Raw genomic sequence first — 19,593 nt, 5'->3', positions numbered from 1 at the left:
TAACAGGGGGAGGGGAACTCTACATGGGTGGTTTCTATGATAAGCTTCTAGAAAATTCCCTGTATGTCCAATAGAAGCAATGCTAGCTGGCTCCTAGGCTGAGCCCATCATCAACAGTGGTAGTGCCTCTGGGCTAATTTATTTAAGAATGGAAAAAAAGGTTGTTGTGTGACTGTAGCAGAAGAAAGAGAGAGAACATGTGAGAGGAACAGCCCTGCAGACACCATGGTCAGTGGAGGAGAAGGAGGAGGTGCCCCGGGCAGAGACTCCCCCACAGTGCTCGAGGCAGGCTGTGACCCTGTGGAAAGCCCACAGGGCACAGGCTCTGGCAGGAGCTGTGAGAAGAGCCATGCTGGAGCAAGGGCAGAGTGTGAGGAGGCAGGACCAGCAGAGACAACCTGCGAGGTACTGACTGCGACCTGTTTTCTTTGTCCTGCTGCACCACTGGCAGGGAGGAGGTAGAGAAAATTGGGAGTGAAGCTGAACTTGGGGAAACAGAAGGGGTGAGGAAATGTGTTATAAGATTTAGTTTTATTCGTCATTGCCTTTTTGTGGTTTGATTGATAATGAAACTGGTTTCCCCAAGTTGAGTCTGTTTTGCCTGTGATGATAATTAGTGAGCAATCTCTCTCCATCCTTATACCTTGACCCACAAGCTTTTTTGTTATATTTTCTCTCATCTGTTCAGTTGAGGAGGGAAGTGATAGAGTGGCTTTGGTGGGCACCAGGTGTCTAGATAATGCCAACCCACTACAGAGCAAAATGCCTCAACCAATATAATTCTGCGGTAACACTGGACAGACAGTTCCAGTCTAACTTAAGTCTCTTCAACTGGTAGCAACTTCCTAAAATTTCTGTTTTGAAGTTGTCCATATTCAGTTGCTTTCAACCCTTTATTTATATTTGCATTATATCAAGGCAACCAGTTTTTCACAGTTTAAAGTAGTTATATAAGAGCAGATTTACTCTGCTGCAGTACAGTTTATAATGTGCCATGGGAACAGTACAAAGCAAGGCTAGTCAAACAAGAAGTTACACTTTCCAAGAATACACATCCACCTTCTTCACCCAGAGTTGTTAGGCTCTTGGCATGTATCACATATTTTGTCACAGTTCTCGTATTTCATCTCCTTTTTCTGGCAGGTCCACATGGCTGTCTTGGACTGCTGACCAATATCTTCACTAAACCTCATGCTTAGGTATCAAAAATTATATCCTGGGGAGATGTCTTTCATTCCTTTCTTTCCCATGCTTTGCACATCCCTGCAGTTGCAACTTCTTGGAGCTGGTGTTTTTGCTGGTACCTTTTTTGTTTGGCACCACTAAAATTCATATGAAGGACTGAGACCTGGGAGGAGGTGTTCAGTTTACACTCTTAATGCTTTTCCTTTATTTTTTAGTAGAATAATCCCCCCCCCCCCCCAACTAGTCTTTAGTGCATTTTGATTTCTTCACAGTCTTTTCATCACTCTTGATGCCCATTGTATCATTTCTGCTGACAACCTTTGCCCTAACATAGTGTTGTGATTTTTTTAGGCCACTTGGACTGCTTTTCTGAGCTAGTCAATGCTGTTTTCCAAAAGGTTAGCAATTAAATGATACCTGGACTGAATAGCAATTGGAGCCCTCAGCTTGTCTTGTATTGCCCCAAAAGCCAGGCTTCAATAGCTCATCATACCCATCAGCTGCATATGCAAGTCTTCGGTGTCGTTATTTTTCCTTTGGTCCTGTTGATTGTAACTTGTTGGATTGGTGTCTGTCACCATCTTTTTGAGTATCTTGTTTGACAAGACTTGTAGGATGATCGTAACAGAAATAAAATGCATGTATTTATGGTAATATGAACATGGCTTGTGTGTGGGCAAGCGAAGCAGCAGCCAGACAACCCAGCAGACCTCTGAATGTAGGGTATCACAACAAGCGTAGAGATGGGAAATGTGCTGCTGGCTTCTGTTTTGCTGTGTGACTGAAGACTGCTCAGTCTACGTATCTCATTTTCATTTTTAGAAAAAATGATTAGAGGTAAACTATTTAGTCAAAATAGACTAAATTTCTGGAATTATCACCCCCTTCTAACTACATCACCCACTTATTATCTTCCTTTTCACTTGGTTCGCTTGTTTTAGTCTGCTGCACTTGGTGACTATTACACTTTTGCCAACAGTTACAGGGTCTGGTTTCCATGCCAAGATGCCCTTCATCTTTTTTTCTGTTCCTTTAGGGGTTTGGATTTGCCAACAAAACCTGCTGACAGATCTGTAATAACACAACAGTGAATAGTTGAAGGTTTTACTTGGTTTGAGTAGACTTATTACATTTACTGCAGGATTTACTCTTTATTTGGATTTTATGCTTTGGCCAGAGGGAGCAATGCTATGAATAAAATGTTCAGAAGTGCTGAGAAATAAAATTTTCTGTCAGAATACCTATCCTACAACAGTTAAACTTGTTCTTACATTCCATTGATGACTAGAAACATACTCGGAGATGATAATACTGGACTGGGAGTATGACCCAGAAAAGCAAGTTTTTTTGTCATATACCAATGGGCAAAGTACTTCATCATCGTAAAACAACCATTTATTACAGTAGGTTACCCTTCATGGCCTTTGTTATATTTATATTTGCTCTGGACATTCTTTGTACCATTCCATAAATACAGAGAAAATTTCCAAACTATCTTAAGCTAAAAATCTACACTTTGCTTTGTCTTGGAGTTTACATGATTTTCTCCTCCAGTGACCTTCAGGGGAATACACAGTTGATACAGTTGATGATAAAGGCATTCTTCTCTTTTAAGCTGTGTTACAGTTCAAGCGAAAGCTTCTGTTTAAAATGGCCAAAGTGAAAGAGAGTTTTAAGAAAAAATCTGTTCTCCTTTTTTTTTTTCTCATTTAAAAATCTATTTCAGGACTGCTGCAAAGGAAATAGGAAGCTAATTGGTCTCTTAACAGTGTTATTCAGAGACTTGGTCTTTCTCAGCTTTGCAAGAGATCTGCTCTACTGAGAAACCAGCAACATGGTGTGAAAAACCTGGTAGAAACAATAGGTACTTCTTTTTATAGCTGGTATCTCTTCAGAAACATAGACTGCAGCCAGAACGCGGCAGTAACAGATTTGCTTTCTCTTGTACTGGAACACAGCATTCTATTTATCTCTGACAAGCGAAGGATATGTTGGACAAACTGCACTATGAAATACAGAAAGCCTCATTTAAATAATGTTAGTGCCTTGACATAAATAGGGACAAGCTATACAAACATGAGGCTGATAACATTTTGCCCTCATCTTTGTTGTACACAGAATACAAAACCCAGAATTATATAGTGGCTTCATATTTAAATTTCTTTCTTCCTATCTTCACACATGACTCATTTTCTGTTCATTTTCTGTTTGGCAAAACTTTTTGTTTTTTTTAATGCAATACTAAAGTGCCTTCTTAAGTAAGATTCTTTGAATCCTCCAGTATGACTGTTCCATCCCTCTTTTAAAGTCCAGTTAGTCTAACTGGATGTTTTTCCATCTGTCTATGGTAAGTGCATTCTAAATATTGCTGTTGTATGTAGTAAAATGTAAAGCTGCATATTACTATTAAATATATAAAGCTAGGATATGCAGGCAGAGTGGAAACAAAGGACTGAAGATAGTAATACCATAAGTTTACTAATAAGGCTAATAAGCTGATCTCCTCCACTAAATTAACTTTCCATGAAGAAAAGTTCATGTGAATGTACACTTTTATTAACCTGAAAAATCAAATTTGATCTAAATATTAATTTATTTCAGTCAAACAACAAGGTTATCGAACCTTTATGAGAAAGAGCTTGGCTTGAAGGCAAAAACTCTTAGCTATTACCAAGGGGATTTTTGTACCTTGCTCTTTTTTAAGCAATCTTCTGTGGATTTCATGAGAAATAATAAGGTAGCTCTGAGTGAAAAGAATGGCATAAAGCGTGTACATTTAGCCTGAACAACTGAGCTGTTGGGAGGACTGTACAAGCTGACCTCTGTGAAAGAGCATTGTGATTCCAACACCAAGAAGTGGTGATGCTTGGCTTAAGGGAGAGTACCCTGTGTACACTTAATATTGGATTACATTATGGTCTCAGCTGAGTTTTCAAATTACTTTCCCTTGTATAAAGAATTTTAACCAAGTTTCACAGAAATGTCACCATTAATTAATTTATTTTTAGTGGCTAGGAAGGTGTAAAACTCTTGCATTCCTGATCATCCATGTATTGAATTTAGATTAATTGAAAAGCCATGCATACTGTGCACTGGAGTTGAGAAGGGCCTATGTTGGATTAGCTGAGTTTTAGTGGTAGGCTTATGAAAACAGGAATAGGGAGCCATTTACCTTTCTCTGCACCAAAAAGTTTTGCAAATACCCTTGTGTCAGTTGTTAATGTATAAAGTTAATATATAGCATTAATAATATTTTAATGAAAAATAACTAAGACTTACTTTTATCATGTCTAGTAAGACATAGTTCTTCCATTCTGATTTAGAGGGTTAGTATGAGTTAGAGCCTGAAATTACTTGACTATAGACAGCTATTCTGAAAATAAACTGTATATTCCAAGTTTATATTTATTTTGTAGTCTCTTTCTTCATAACTGTTTAATTTTCATTATAGCTCTTCTTTTGGAGAACCTGGGAAAAGTTATTGATACCAGTCAGTTTAGTGCATTACCCCACTGAGATTTTTCAGAATTGTGATGGTTATTCTAAATCACTCTAGGAATTGCGATGAACAAGATGGAAAAAAGTTTTCATAAATTTAAGAGTAGGTTTTCTTCTAGGTAGAGAAAGATTTACATAATGTTAGTAGATTTTTTCTTAGCTGCCTGCTGATAGGCACTGGTGACTGATGAATTGCAAAGCAATACCCAAAGTTAATCTGCCACAATAGCCCTTGGGCTTTTCCACTTTTTCAGGTCTGAGCAGAACTTTATACTCAGTGCACAGCAGATCAAGTGATAGATGGAGCCGAAGCCTCCATTTCCACTGGTGCTAGGATAGGCTGATGTTTGCTATTTAAATGCTAGATTGTGTAACCTCCTGTTAACTATTTGCCTTTTTATTTCCAGTGTTCCCTCCATTTAAACAGACACTTTTATTTCACCTGTAAAGGCTATATCTGGGAACCTGTTCCATATCCGCTGTGAATAATGAATAAAGATAAATTATTTAGCTTCTCTGTGGTGTGTTTGTCTTCTATAAGTGCTCCTTCGACAGCTTAATCATTTGGCAAGTCTGCAAACTTTATTTAATTTCTGATGTTCCATGGAAGTGTATTATTTGAATTTTTTTGCTGATAATATTTAAAGTTTCTCACAACTTTCTAGTTATTTACACATATCTTAACAGTTTTATTTGAAGTATCTTTCACTGGCTTTGTTTGGAATCTCCATAGTTTGAAAAAGATTTTTGGTAAGGTAAATCATTACTCTCTATTTAAATAAATTGTTTGATCCACCCCTACCTTTCCTTATAAATAATGTGCCTTCTTTTTAAGGAGTTTATTGTGGGTTTTATTTCTGTAGATCCCTTTGTATTTCTTACTCCTGAATTGGTCCTATGTGGTAATGGCTGTTGATGGTGATAAGTCTTTCACTTTTAATGTGTTTATTACTGCCATTCCTACTTGCAGGATGTTGAGCTTCACAGTGTTGCTGTTGCTATTTAATTCTTCAATTATTGTAATTTTTTTGGGCCAAGTGTCATCTAATTATCATATAGTTTACAAGAATCTCACTTTCTGCTGTAAAAGTAGTTGTACTAGGAGTTAATTGTCCAACACGTAGCTTTTTCTAGACTTTGCCTTTTTGTTCATTTTTATGCAGGGAAATAAAATTTTCTGGAACTATTTTATTACTATCTATAACTACATTTTGTTTCTGTTGACCAATATTGTAAAATTGAATGTATCAAATTCAGGATTAAGCAATGATATTTGTATTTTAGCTTCCCTGTTGTGTCTTTCAAACTATTTCTCTTCAGATGTTGTCTTTGCCATGATTGCATGTCATATTGTCCTCATTCTGCCATTTTTTCCAGTATCATGATGTGATTGTCATAACCTATGTTTGAAAGAACTTCGCTGGTATATTTTTACACATAGCCTATTACAATTTTGAGATCTGCATAATTTAACCTCCCTTTTTATAATACAACATATTTACACATCTAAAGCAGCAGTCAAATGAGGAGATATAAGTGCTTTACCAATCTTAATGAGTTCAATCTGTTACCTTGCTGTACAGAAACAGATTTCACTTCCCCTGCCCCATGTTGTTAAAAGCAAAACTGAGGGACTAATGCTAACTTGCCTGAAGTCAGGTGGCAGTATGTCTTTTAAAAGCAAGAATTGGATCTTTTTGCCTGTAGGTAATATAAAGTAATTTTTGTTACTTTTATTGCTATTCAGTTTCTAGTTTTGGTGTAATTTTGTAATTCCTGGGATGGTCATAGGTGGTTAGATTAGGTAGGGCATGGAGTTTGTACCAGGAGTCTGAAGGAGGACAGTGGCTCTGTGGGCTGCATCATACAGACAGTTGCCATAGTGCCATAGTAAATATAGTGCCACGGAAAATTATTACAGAAATAAGTAGAAATTGTTTTAATTGATAAAATATGCATACTGTTAACATAAAATTTAACTAGTTTTAAAATACTTTCTAGAAAAAATTGTTTATGTTTTGAGGCAAGAAATTTATTAATTGCCAGAGAAACTGACCTTGTCCATCATCTTACACTGGAATAAAGGCTGAAAATTAACATTATTTTTGCTCTTTGAAATGTCATTTTAAAAAAGGTTAGATTATGGAAAAAGTATGAGGAAGGAGAGGTAGACAATCTTCCTAGACTTTACTCTTCCTTCTTTGCACTTTGGTTTCATTGCAAGAGAGAATATAGGAGCTGTGTTCCTTCTGCCTCTTGAAGCTATACTGTAGTGCAAATGAGAAGTCAATATGTTTACAATTAGACATTGTATGCACCTTGTTTTAATGACAGATGTAGATTTCTGGAAACTGCGTGAATCCTTTTGGCCTGGAAATCTCTTTGGACGAAATACTGGAAGCTGACATTTTAACTGTAGACTGGGATATTTTAATGGAAAGTCTTGCATTCACAGCTGATAAAGAAGGCAGTAAACTTTACTAACATGCTATTTGTTTCTAACAACAGTTGTACTTAACCTCTTAAATATTTTTATGAATGCAGAATTTTGCTGACTCTCACTAAAACCAAGACACACTATTGCTAAAAGTCATAAACCAGTTCAAAATGCTAAAAGTTTCCAAGCACCTCCATTGTAGTTAAAATACACTCCACATTCCTCTACCCTTTGCCAATATAAATAAGCAAAAAAATTTGTCTAGCAGGCAGAAGGGTTGGGAGTTGGAGAAAAAATGCTGCAGGCAAATAGACTGATTGTTAAACTAGAGAGAGGGGTTAGCAGAGTATCAGGCCAACATTTCAGGAGAAGTATGACACACTGGAGTGTAAGACTTTTCAAAGCGTGGTTTTGCATACAATAATTGTGCATTTAACAAAAATGTGACTGAAATCATAATGTAAGTACAAAAATGTGCAGTGTTTTAATTGGGGGGAAGGGGGGAATAATTTTAGAAATCATAAGCTAAAGTTAGGAGTTTTTATCTTTATAAATAAGAGTGGCCTGTTTTTTTTTCTTTAAGGGTGCTGACTACCCACTGTGTCAATGGCTGTACAGAAGCATTAAGAGTCATAAATGTCAGGACATATTGGTGTAGGCACCTAAATATGGAATCTGTGTGCTAATGGTTCTTTTTCTGTGGGTTCTACCTGGCTTTTTTCACATGTTAGGACTTTGGTTTGAAATTTTAAATTCCTCAGTGCAGGGCATATGTTTGTGCTGTTTCTGCAGATTGGAACTTCCGAAACAGATGGCATGAAGATTCTGAAGAATCAGACTTGGACACCCTCTCTTAAAAGTCTATGAACACATTATTTAATTATTGTAGTGGAGATGACGGTTGAGTGGGGAAGAAGACTCAGGGAAATAGAGTCCAGCTTTGCTTCTCTTGCTCCTCCCTCCTCCCACACTGCTTACCTTATGTGCTCTTTTACTTATTCTTTTATACAATTGCTGGTTTTTTGCTTCTTCTGGTTACTTTTTAGTGTAAAAACTAGGGTCTTCTTTCTGTTTTCCCATGTTAAATATTTAATTGTATTTTTCAACATTTGTTTTACATTCTGAGTTCATTTGATTAGTGAAAGATAAAGCAACATTTCTTAAAAAAAAAAAATTGGAGGGATAAAGATGCATTGCAAATAATTCTGGGATCTTGGCTGATTTTTAGTATATTGAAAAACTGAAAGAGAACATGTAGGAATGCTGTACCTCCTTGCCTGCTCCCATAGGCAGAGAAAATGATTAATGCTTTTCATGCTGATCTTGGTGTTTTCCTCTTATAGGAAAATCTTCGAGCTGCTTATTCTTACTTCCAGTGACATAAATAGAAGCTATTGAGATGTTTCTTTTTCTAGCCTTGGGAAGAGCTAAAATCTCCTTGTATTTATAAACTAGACCGGAAAGGAAATTTCAGTGCTGCTGAGGCAAGTTTTTCTGCCTACTGATAGGTATAGTCAAGGGAAGTGAAACAGCTTGCTTTGGAGCACAGTTTGAGCGTGTAGGGTAATGAAAACTGTAATGAGAGCTTGTTCTCAATTAGCAGCTCTTTTCTTCTGTGCTATTTCTTAGACAAAATTTTCAGGGAAAAAAAAAATTGAAGAAAGTGGAGATGGCTGGCCAGTCAAATACATGGTGAGAACCACTAATAAAAGTAAAGTGATCACTCAAGCTTACTCATTTCTACAGGAAGTCAGCATAGCTGCATCTTTAGCATACTTCTGCCACCCTTTAATTCTCAAATCATCCTCTGCTTCTAGGAAGAGAAGTATTGCAACATATTTCCAAGGAAAAATGGGATTTTGAATTTATCCTTTTTCATCTGATCCACTCCCCTTGGCATGTACATTCCCAGCAATCATACAGGCGACTTTGCTTCAAACACAGCACCAAGTGCATACTGAGCAACTTCTAATTAAAAAAAACCTCAAAGATCACTCTAAGTGATGAGATTTACACCAATTCGTTAAGCAAAATGTGTGACAGAAGTTGCTGAGAGTCTATTAGGTGACTCTTGTCTCTTGCTGCATCTGAATCCCTTGCAAGGAAGAGAAAAAGGTTACAGCATTTGTGTTTTATAAGGTACCTCATCATAGGTGTGAGCTGGGGTGATTTGTTCTCCTAGACTTAAGCAGGATTTATTTCCCTATACTGAGAAAGCTGAGTGAGAATACTCAGAGAGAATATAAACTGTTTTTTTTCTCATTGTTTTGGTTTTTTTTATGTTGTTTTGTTTTGCTTTAGCTGAGCTCCAGTAGTCCAAGGCCACCTCCAAGGCTTCCGACTCCCTGAGCTGAACGGCCACAGGCAGCTCATTATCATGACTTGTGTTGCTGTCTCCAGCATTTTAAAAACTCTTTTTCTGTTTCTCTAGCAATAAGGGTGAAGTCGTCTGCACTGCGACTCTTAACCCTTTTAAAAAGAATTTCTGTTAAAATATCCGTCAAGAGCCTCAGCATGGGCTGTACGTGCTCTTGCTGTAAAATAAGCATATCACTGAACTTGATGAGTGCCTGGGGAAAACTGCAGTTGCTGCTCTGTGCCACAGAGTCCCTAGCCAGCATGCTCACATGCATTCCCACCCTGGCTTTAGTGCAAGAATATTAGGAAACAGAACAGAATATTTCAGCTGGAAGGGACTTAGAGGAATTTTCAATACTTGGAAAGTTACTTCAATTCTTACCTTTGCTTTCACCTTCTCTACTGTGTCTCTGCTCTCTAGCCTTCCAGCCTGTAAAATCCTTTAGGTTCAGCCTGACATAGACTTGCTGGACAGACTAATGAAGCTGTCTATGACCTTCAGTGCTGCCCAGAGTAGGACCTCTTTTAAGGTGATGGGATACTGTTTCCTCTGGTCACCCCTACAGCCCTCCATCCCATTCACAGTAAACCCTGCCAGACACATCTTTAGATTTCATCTTTGAATCATTGTAAATATTGCAGGAATTTAAATAATTCATGCTGGTTTATCCTGAATGGCCAAACATCATTTCTGTGTGACTGGAGTAGGACTTTGTGTGGAACTGGGCTCTGCTGCAAGCAGGCTGTGTTGTTGCTGGTCTCTCTTGGTTAGCAGGGGGGACATTGCCAAAGCATAGATGTCTTCAAAGCCAGCCAGAGCCATCCCCCATAGCTGCTTTGGCAGTATTAAATTCAGTAACAGTGTGGTCTTTTTGCCTTTTGTATTAAATGGAAATACTGAGCTGCAGCTTAGGCCCATGGAAACATTGGATCTTCTTTCTCTGAGGGCTGTTACTTCCCTTGAAAGTCTCAGCTTTGAGGTGGTTGATTCATGAGTAGGGAGAGGTTTTTTGACACTTTAGGAGCATTAATTTAATGTTTGCCCTGTTCTGAAGATTGGTGTTGTGGCAAGTGTGCTGAATATTGTGTGGAACTCTTGACCTGTCAACATTTATTAGATGCAATATTAAAGCAAATTATCATGGACTTCATGCTCATTTAATGTGCAGGGCCAAAGTTTGGAACCAAACTTCTTTATTTCTTTAATTCAAATGAAAAGATAGGTTTTTGTAGAGGAGTAAGGCCATCAGCGTGCTTTAAAATCTCAGTGTTGTTTACAAATGGAGTCCTTTTCCCTTGTTCTGATGTTTGGAAAGCATGAGTGAGAGGACCTGTTTTTTTCTGAAATTATTTTTGGATTTTTTGTGTTTGTCGGAAGAAACAGTTGGAGTTTTTTGTTCCCTTTTCTATCAACTTCAGCACAAACCAGAGAGGGAGATGCCTTGACGAGTTAGAGCACAATACATTGCTGCTTGTTTATTAGATGCTTGAAATGAGCGTATATTCGGTAAGGCAGCTGTTAAGAATGACTGACAGTAACGGGCTTGTTTGTCTTTAAAGTGAGAACTTGTATCTTGCTGTTTAATGAGGGGTTTACAATGGTATTTAGGTTTTGTGCATAAATTTCAAGAGAGTTTTGTCTTGCATTCTCATGAATATGGATAAATTCAATAAACTGAGAGAAGTATTTTTTTGTCAGTTAAAAGCATCTTGGGCATCCTTTAAACTGAGGATATGTGTGCAAGAACTCCAGTTCTTGCTTGTCAAAATTTGAAGCCACTCTGTAACATCTCCTGTTTTATTGTCTACAGAACTGTGAGCATCTTGAGTCTGATTGCCATTCTCTGAACTAACTCCTTTATCAAATCTTTCTACAGTTCTGCAGTCATAGAATTCTTGAGTTTCACTGTTTATGCTGTGTGGTTTCTTTATGAGCTTACTTAAGAATGTACAGTTTAACTGTATTTATTTATCTCTCCATCAATGTTTTTTTTTAAAGCTATAGCACCAATCTGGCCAATGTCCTGTAGCAAGGGATATCTAGTCACCAAATTTAGTAGTGGAATATGCTTTGCTTGGCTGCTTTGTTCTCAATTATGCCATTGCACTAGAGAGGAATGGCTGTATTTCATGTTGCATTCTGTGTGTGTGGGTTCTTGTCTCAGTCATGAAGCTGAGCCATACATATGAAGAAACTGAAGCAAAGATTAAACTTACGGATATTTTAGAGTTTTTATTTATTGCAGGTAATCAAAGTGTATAGTGAAGATGATACTAGCAGAGCTTTGGAAGTACCAAGTGATATAACAGCCAGGGATGTGTGTCAGCTCTTAATATTGAAGAACCACTATGTTGATGACCACAGCTGGACTCTCTTTGAACAACTTACCCACACAGGTTTAGGTAAGACTAATAATGTATAATGATATGATGCTAAATAAGGTGTTTGGTTTTCATTTTCTTATGAAAGTACAATTCTAGTAGAAAGGCTTGGAACAAAATGATGGGAAGTTTTGTGTGAATTTTTTTCTTTTGGGAGTTGTTGCCTCTGATTATTTTTGAAAGCATAGGTATAAACTAGATTTTTTTCACGGTATATTTGTTTCTCACTGCTTGATCTGCATCTGTAAGAACGATTGGAAGACACTAACGGTTAAAGTTCTCACTGCAAATTCTTTCTTGTTCTACCTTGCTTTTCTCTGGCAGTTCTTTCTCTCTTATGGGTGGTATCTCCTGCTTATCTCTAGAAAGACTTGTGTTGTTGTCATTGGAAATAAAATTCTGTTTGTTTCTAACATACCTGAGTGAAATATCTGACATCAGGGACAGAAAGAGTTTACATAGTGCTATTTTATCTTTACTATAGGACTCGGTTTTTAGAAATAATGTTGGAGTGGCCTGTCAGTATTTTCCTTCACTACATTCAATCTGGCTAGATTTATGGTGAACTCAGGGACTGTGCTATTTAAAGGGAAAACAAAATCATTCCTCTAAACTTCTACATAGGACCAGTGAACTGTACTGAAGCCATGTCATGTGTAGTATTTTAACTACTGGTAACAAGATGTTCTAAAAAATTCTTTATTTATTAAAATTTATTTTTTAAAATTCATCAGTGTTCCTCTAGTATAGTAAAACTTCTCTTTTTCTATTATCCAGTTCAAAATGTGTAATCTGTGGTTTCAAAATATAATGTCTGATCTCTGTTCCTTTTTGAAGTGTATAGGTGTACTTCTGCAGTATAAAAAACATAAGGCAATTTAATTGTAGGGAGAAAGGGATGCTTGCAGAGATGTAAAAAAGGAAGAATACAGGAAAGACTTAGCTAGAGAGGAGTTTAGAAGCCCACTGCTGGAATGTAATATTGAACTGAATCTCAAGTTACACAATCTTACTTGCTTTTACAGCACAGTGTTTCAGTACTGTGTTGTGTATGCTTTTGATAGGAAATGATGCTAGAAAAGATCTACTAGAAGACAAATGCCAAAGAAATATGGTGATAATTTCACATCACTCAAAATTTCCATGTTATTCTTGAACTTTGGCACTGTACTAGAGCTAAAAAAGGTAGTACTTCTGCAACTTCAAGGGCAGTTCCATCTGGTAGTGCAAAGTGTGGCTTGAAAAAGAGGATGTTCTGGACGCCTTCCTGCATTCTAAAATACATAGAAAACTCCATGGAGTTTTTAATTCTCAAAAGAGACTGTAATGGCACCTGGTAACTCCAGTGCTGTTGATTTAAAAAAATGTACACACCACAGACAAAAATCAAATGCCCCCACAAACATTTTTCCTGGCCACACCCTTCTTTCCCCCCCCCCCCCCAACGATGTTTAAATATGGCTAAAAGCTATTGTTAGAGTCCCATTATTTCTCTGGATTTATCTAGGGAATCCAGCCCTGTGCATTTGTTGAAAATAAACTTGACTGTGCATATCTGACTCAGTTATGTTTATCAGCTATATTTGAAGGATGAACTACAAAAGCAAAAACTATTTTCTGCCCTTTTATACTCCTTTATCCTATGAAGGCAGACACAAATATTTTTCAAATTTCTTTTCTTGCTTTGTAAAATTTCAAAGATATTTGTAGCCTTTTGCACTGAATGCTGTAAGATGCTTCCAACTCAGAGTAAGGTCAGAGTTAAATCTGGGTCAAGGTTGAAAATGACTGCTATAGAAGAAGAGGTAGCAAAATGGTTACAAAACAGTACTATAAAAACAGCAAAAGTTTTCTGTATTTTATAGTGTAGCTGGTGTTCAAGTAGTGTAGTAACTATTGAAGAAGATGCCTTTGAGCAACCATGCCAAAACAATAGTGGCACTGTTTGTCCAGCTTTCTGTATTTGCACAGTACACTTCTTGACAAGTAGTTTGTTTTCTTCCATCTGGAGGGTTTCTTGGAAGATTTCAATATCAAATAACTAGTGAAATTGATTTTCCTAATAGTCTGATAATCTCAAAATTACAGAAGATCTTAATTCACCATGCAGTCTTATAATTGCTCCAGCTGCTTTCAGTGTAGTTCTAGAAAAAGGTCAGTGCTTAATTTTAAAAGTAAAATTATTTCCTAGATGATGAGGTTGGCAATTCGACATTACTGGCCAAAGAAATGAACAATTTCAGATATCCCCTATATATTTTTAGATGAATTATAATGGAGTTCTTTTAAGTGGCTTAAATCTGGTTTTGTTGGAAAGAGTTAATATATTAATCTTGACTTGCTTTAAGTATATTCTTGAGCACTGGAAGAGTAGCTTGAACAAACACGTCTCAAATGATGAGCTAGTTTGGGATTGTTTTCTGTTTGTTACTGTTGTATGTTTTACCCATGTAAATTTGAAAGTCTTTTTCATCTCATAAGTTAAGTGAATTGGTATTGAAATGAGAAGTGCTGTGAGAAAATGTGTGTGTCTGTGTAAACTCCAGGATTACATGGATTAATAATTCATCCATCAATTAGTGAACATTTTCTTTAAAATCTAACAGCTGTCTGAATACTCCCAAATTAGATATAATTGCATGAATCTTAGTGAGCTGAGCACAGTGTTCTACTTCTAATCAAGACAGACATTAATTACATCGATGGATTGTGCCTTCATTGCTGTGTGGGGGGATCTGCTGAGAAGATTTAAAAGGGAAAAAATCCCAACAAAACTCCCACCTAAAGCAAAGCATAAACCCACAGTCTCTGTATTTCAGTTTTCACAAACATATATACCCTTGGGTGCAGAGCTCTATTGTTGAACACTAAGGATGGTTGTGTCCTCACTGCTGCTGCCTTGGCAGCCAGGAAGCTCAGCCTTCCTCCCCACCTCCCCAGTTTTGCAGTAGCAGGGGCTCTATTTCAAATATCTGAAGCTCAGCAATTCTTGCAGTTCTATAAATCAATATATTTCAGAACTGTGTTTTTCTAGTATGTGTTCTTTTTATCCTAACATATTGATTTCAAATACATTTTTGAATGGTTTTCACAATGTCTAAGATCATTGAAAACAGCTGAAGTGTGCCTAAATTTGGATGATGGTGTGTCATCCCTACCACCAAGTACCTTGGTGCTGGGTGTCCCATACCCACTGCAATTCCCCTGAGCAGGGCAGGCTCTGAAAAGAGAACAGTCATCCATAACTGCTCTCCTTTGTAAGGGCAGTTCTATCTTCACCCAGAAATTTTTCCTTTTCTATGGAGAAATTTTTCTGCTGGCTGTAAACAGTTTTCTGTTTGTTTCTGCAGCTGAACACACATGTTCTAGGGCTCCTCTTTTTGAGTAGAAGGTAGTGCCTTGGCCAGGCCCATCAGTATTTTTCAGTCGCAATTTGATTTCGCTCTGCATTCTTACAGATAGTCTGTTAAGGCTGGGAAGGCTCATAAGGCACTACCTGTGCAATAGTGCTGAACAATGTCTTTCTATTTTTTATTTAGTTTAAATTTTTTCCCCACTGGGTGGCTAGAGAAGAGGCTTTTTGAAATGTGTTCTATCATGTACTCCAATATGAAATCCTTCATGTGCATTAAATACTTGCATAGTTAAGGAGGCTGTTGTGGACTGTAGCAGGTGCTCCTCATATTAGAGACAGCAGTAATAAAGAGATGACAGAAAGGGAGGTAGAAACTCTTTAGTCTAGTTGGAAGATAAAAATAATCTACCTAAACTGAAGGGCAGATTTTTCATGTCACCATTTAGAGATTTGATTACAGGGCTTTTTTTTGGAGGACATTCAGTATTTCAGTTCCTTCAAAAAAGTAAGTTTACTCAGTTATAATGTATTTTTTGCTGTGACACCTTAAAAATAAAGAAATATCAGCACCTTTACCCTTCTTTTGGGGTGATGCACAATGTCATATTTTTCTACCAAGAAGTAAGTCTTGAGGAAATGGTGTTTTCTTAAATGTCACGATGCCAACCATTTAAGAGTTTTAAATGTCATCTCAGAGGAGCACTTTCTCTCTATAAAACTGAAGGAAAAAAATGCTGGTTTTAACAGAGCTTCAGTTCTTTGCCCTTGCATCTGAAGAATGTGTTTTGAAGTAGAACAACCTGTAGAAGATTTCAAAATGCTTACTTTCCTTTCACTGTTTTGGGGTATTTTTTGTTTTCTGAATTTCTTGATAGTTTTATTTGCTTCATTTAATCTGGTTACAGAACGGGATTTTCATATAGCATCCTTAGTCTCTGTCTTTTTGGACTCAAGAATTGGTTAAATTCAGTGAAGAGAGAGTTAAATTCCATGGAAGTGTAACTTCATTCCACTTTATCTGTAGATCATGACAGCTCTTCTTCTAGTCATGAACTTGATACTTGTATTTTCTTTTAATTTTTTTTTCTGTTTTCTTATAGGAAGAGCTATAGAAGACCATGAATTAGTATTGGAAGTCCAGTCAAATTGGGTAATGGAGGAGGAAACCAAACTGTATTTTAGAAAAAATTATGCAAAGTATGAGTTTTTTAAAAATCCACTGGTAAGTCTTAACATTATATCTGTAAAGTGGTGCAGTTACTTTTTCTAAAAACCAGTCTTTTTTGGTGCACACAGATAGAGTTTAATTTTTTTAGTGTAACAGGAGTCAGAAGGAATATTTGAAACACAGCAATGTATTATAGTGCATGTGATCATTGACTGATTCCTTTCTTACAGCTGTAAAACATCCATGTTCATTTTTTATGTTTGAGGGTGATGGGAGCAGCCACTGGGTTTAATTGTATTGAAATTTGCACATGGACGTAAAACAAAATTAAATTTTTGCAACTCAGGGAACTTTTCATCAAGTGACAACATAATATAAAATAGAGCAGTGTGAGGAGGGGCACCTGTAGCAAAGATGATTTTATTGTGAAGTGAAAATTGAATGTTCTGGCCCAGCACTGCCGAATTGCAGCTTCTCCCAGCTGTAGCTAAATGACAACTGACATGAAAGGCCATAAGCAGCCATAACCTATTAGGGAGGGGTAAGTGAAAGTGAAGCCAAAGTTAGCATACATAAGGAATGGAAAGAGAGCAGAGATATCTTGTAATGCAGAGATGTTGCCAAAAGGTTAATGCTGCTGATTCAGACCTTGGCTGATGGCAAAGGCCATGGAAGCAGTCCTGGCTCAGTGGAAGGAACTTGCCATCTGGTTGCTCCATGGTGTATTTGGACAACTCCTAGTGCTGTCTCTTACAAAACCACTTTATTTCAGATGTAAAAGTGAGAAATAGCAGAACTGCGTGAGGGCTTAAAAGGTAAAAAGTGGAAAGGAATTCAGATTATCTATCTATGAAAAAGATAAAAAGGTAAATATAAAGATAACAAGAAATACAAGACGTTTGGGAATTTTTTTGTTTGATTGACCTGTATGTCTCTGGACAAATCATGATAGATTTGTCCCAGATATGACGATATCACTATACCAATGAAAAATTTTTCAGTTTGAGATGGTATATAGTTAGTAAAGAGGCAATCACAGAATGGGTCAGCCTCCCTGCTCAAGCAGAGTCATCCCAGAGCACATGGCACAGGATTGCATCCAGAGGGTTATTGAATATCTCCATTGAGAGAGATTCCACGACCTTTCTCGGCAGTCTGTTCCAGTATGTGATCACCCACATAGTAAAGTTCTTCCTCATATTCAGGTGGGACTTTCTATGCATCAGTTTCTGTCTGTTGCCTTCAAAAATTAAGTTTATGTATTTTATAACCAGTGAGTGGAACTGGCTGTGGAGCATGGCAGACCTGCAGCTACACCAGCTTCAGCAGCTATAGCTAAACAGAGTTCTGGGTGTATTGGTCCCAGCTGTAGCTTTGATATGTAGCTTTTTAGCTATGATAAAGAATGCTTTATCATAATGAGTTAATGTGAATTAACCGTACCAGAAATTCAATTTCATTAAAAATGGAAATTGCTAGACATTAGGTGGCCAAGGGCCTTGAGAAACCATTTTTTGTACTGGTCAAACCCTTGTCTGCTTCATATCTTCATGACTGTATTGAACACCTCAGCTGCAGGTCTGTCCCATAAATTATCCCTTGAGCTTTCCTTGATAATGAAACTGGCATTTTATTTGTAGACTTAATCCCATCATGTTGATGTAGTCAGATTTTTTTTTGTTAATTTGTATAATACATAAAATAGAAAATTAAAAAACTGAGGCAGCTTTTGCTGTATTAGTGGAAGTTATTACAAATATTTTACTGGGTTTCTAGTGTAATGAAAACAATAGAAAACAATACACTTTTCAGCATGTTGGTGTATAGCCTCCTTACTTTGTAGCATATTGACTCCCCAGGCAAGTCTTGTATGTCAACAGCAATAGAAATTACTGCTAGAAAAACAACACTAAGGGCCAGATATTGCAATGTGATTTGCACTGGTGTCTGAAACCCTGTTCCAGAGACTATTGATGTTTTCTCAAAATTCTATGTTTTTCAGCAAATAATATATAGCATGTGCCAAATTTTGGGATGATATTAAGGTAAGCTTAAATTATTGGATCAGGGAATCTTCAGTGTCTTGCATTGCACTGAGAAATTAAATTGCACTTCCAAAAGAGAAAGTTTTACATTTATTTCTACAGAACTTTGAAACAAGTTCTTGTTGTTACAGAGCTTTTTTCCAGATCACATGATATCTTTTCCAAGTGAGACCAATGCAGCACTAAGCCACTCTGGGATATTACAGGTATGTAATCCTTGAATGAAGATGAACCAGTGCAGTTGATAATTTCCCATTACCTGTGCTGCATGACCATAGTTCCTTATTGCTGTTGGATCTGTTGCTAGATTTTGAATAACTCAAGACATGGTTAATAACTTTTTTCCTCAAGAGATAAGAAATTATGTGTCCCTTCCTTGCAGCTATTATATGTCCACACTTGGAAACTTGGATATCCTTTAAGAATCAAAAAGCGCCAAAACAGAGAAAATACAGTGAAAACATTAAATACCTTTAGTGGGTATTTCAGGTGAAAGACCCTTTTTCCTTAAATAAGTGGAGGAGTGTTAACTTAGCAGCAAACTATGGTAGAATGGCAAAATACTGGTGATGTGACACACATGGATATAAAAAAGACTTAAATGGTTAAACTTAATGAGTAGAAAATTTAGACTGACTAGTATGATTTGTTAGCTTGAAGGCTACTGTAGCCTTCAAAAAAAATTATGGTAGGTCAGTCAGTGTTAGTCATCTTTTAAGCAGACACAAGATTCTAATTTACAGTGGGATTAATGAAATGATAATACAAAATGACCGTATCAGGGATCACTGTCTTACTTTCAAAGAGGGGAAAAATGAGTAATAAAGGTGGAAACATACACATCACTCTTGTTTGCTTGTCATTAGAAAAATTAAATAATAGAAGAAGAACTTCCACCGGTCTTAAGACAACAACCCTATGCATGAGTTTTGGGGATAAAGAATGATTGGAAAGGCAACATAACACAGGATATTTTAGGGCAGAAGCAAAAGAAACACTGAAATTACAGTTTTTAAAATATATAATAAGGTCTACCTTAGCATCCACCAGTAAATGAAAACCATTTTAAGCAACTAATTCTCAAAGCAATCCTTCATATTAAATAATTATATCCTTATAAAAGTAGATTTTAATAAAGATGTTAAGATTATCCCAAACATAGTAA

The 19,593-nt window shown here is 36.9% G+C and overlaps 1 protein-coding gene across 5 annotated transcripts in view; it reads left to right on the top strand.

Moving 5' to 3' along the window:
- The window catches only part of GRB14 (growth factor receptor bound protein 14), a 56,081-nt gene that overhangs the window by 19,156 nt on the left and 17,332 nt on the right, over nt 1-19,593 (top strand). For all 5 annotated transcript variants that reach the window (XR_014956529.1, XM_021528607.4, XM_085584330.1 and 2 more), the window contains 3 exons: nt 11,725-11,881; nt 16,316-16,437; nt 18,560-18,634. Coding sequence is in view for 4 of the 5 variants with exons in the window: in XM_021528607.4 (XP_021384282.4) it covers nt 11,725-11,881; nt 16,316-16,437; nt 18,560-18,634 (354 nt within the window). In the remaining variant the exon portion in view is untranslated. The remainder of the gene's footprint in view (nt 1-11,724; nt 11,882-16,315; nt 16,438-18,559; nt 18,635-19,593) is intronic.

This window comes from Lonchura striata, chromosome 7, assembly GCF_050655825.1.
Source record: "Lonchura striata isolate lonStrDom1 chromosome 7, ASM5065582v1, whole genome shotgun sequence".
Taxonomy (NCBI): Eukaryota; Metazoa; Chordata; class Aves; order Passeriformes; family Estrildidae; genus Lonchura; species Lonchura striata.
The sequence above is the reverse complement of the archived record's forward strand: the minus strand, read 5'-3'. Positions and strand labels throughout refer to the sequence as shown.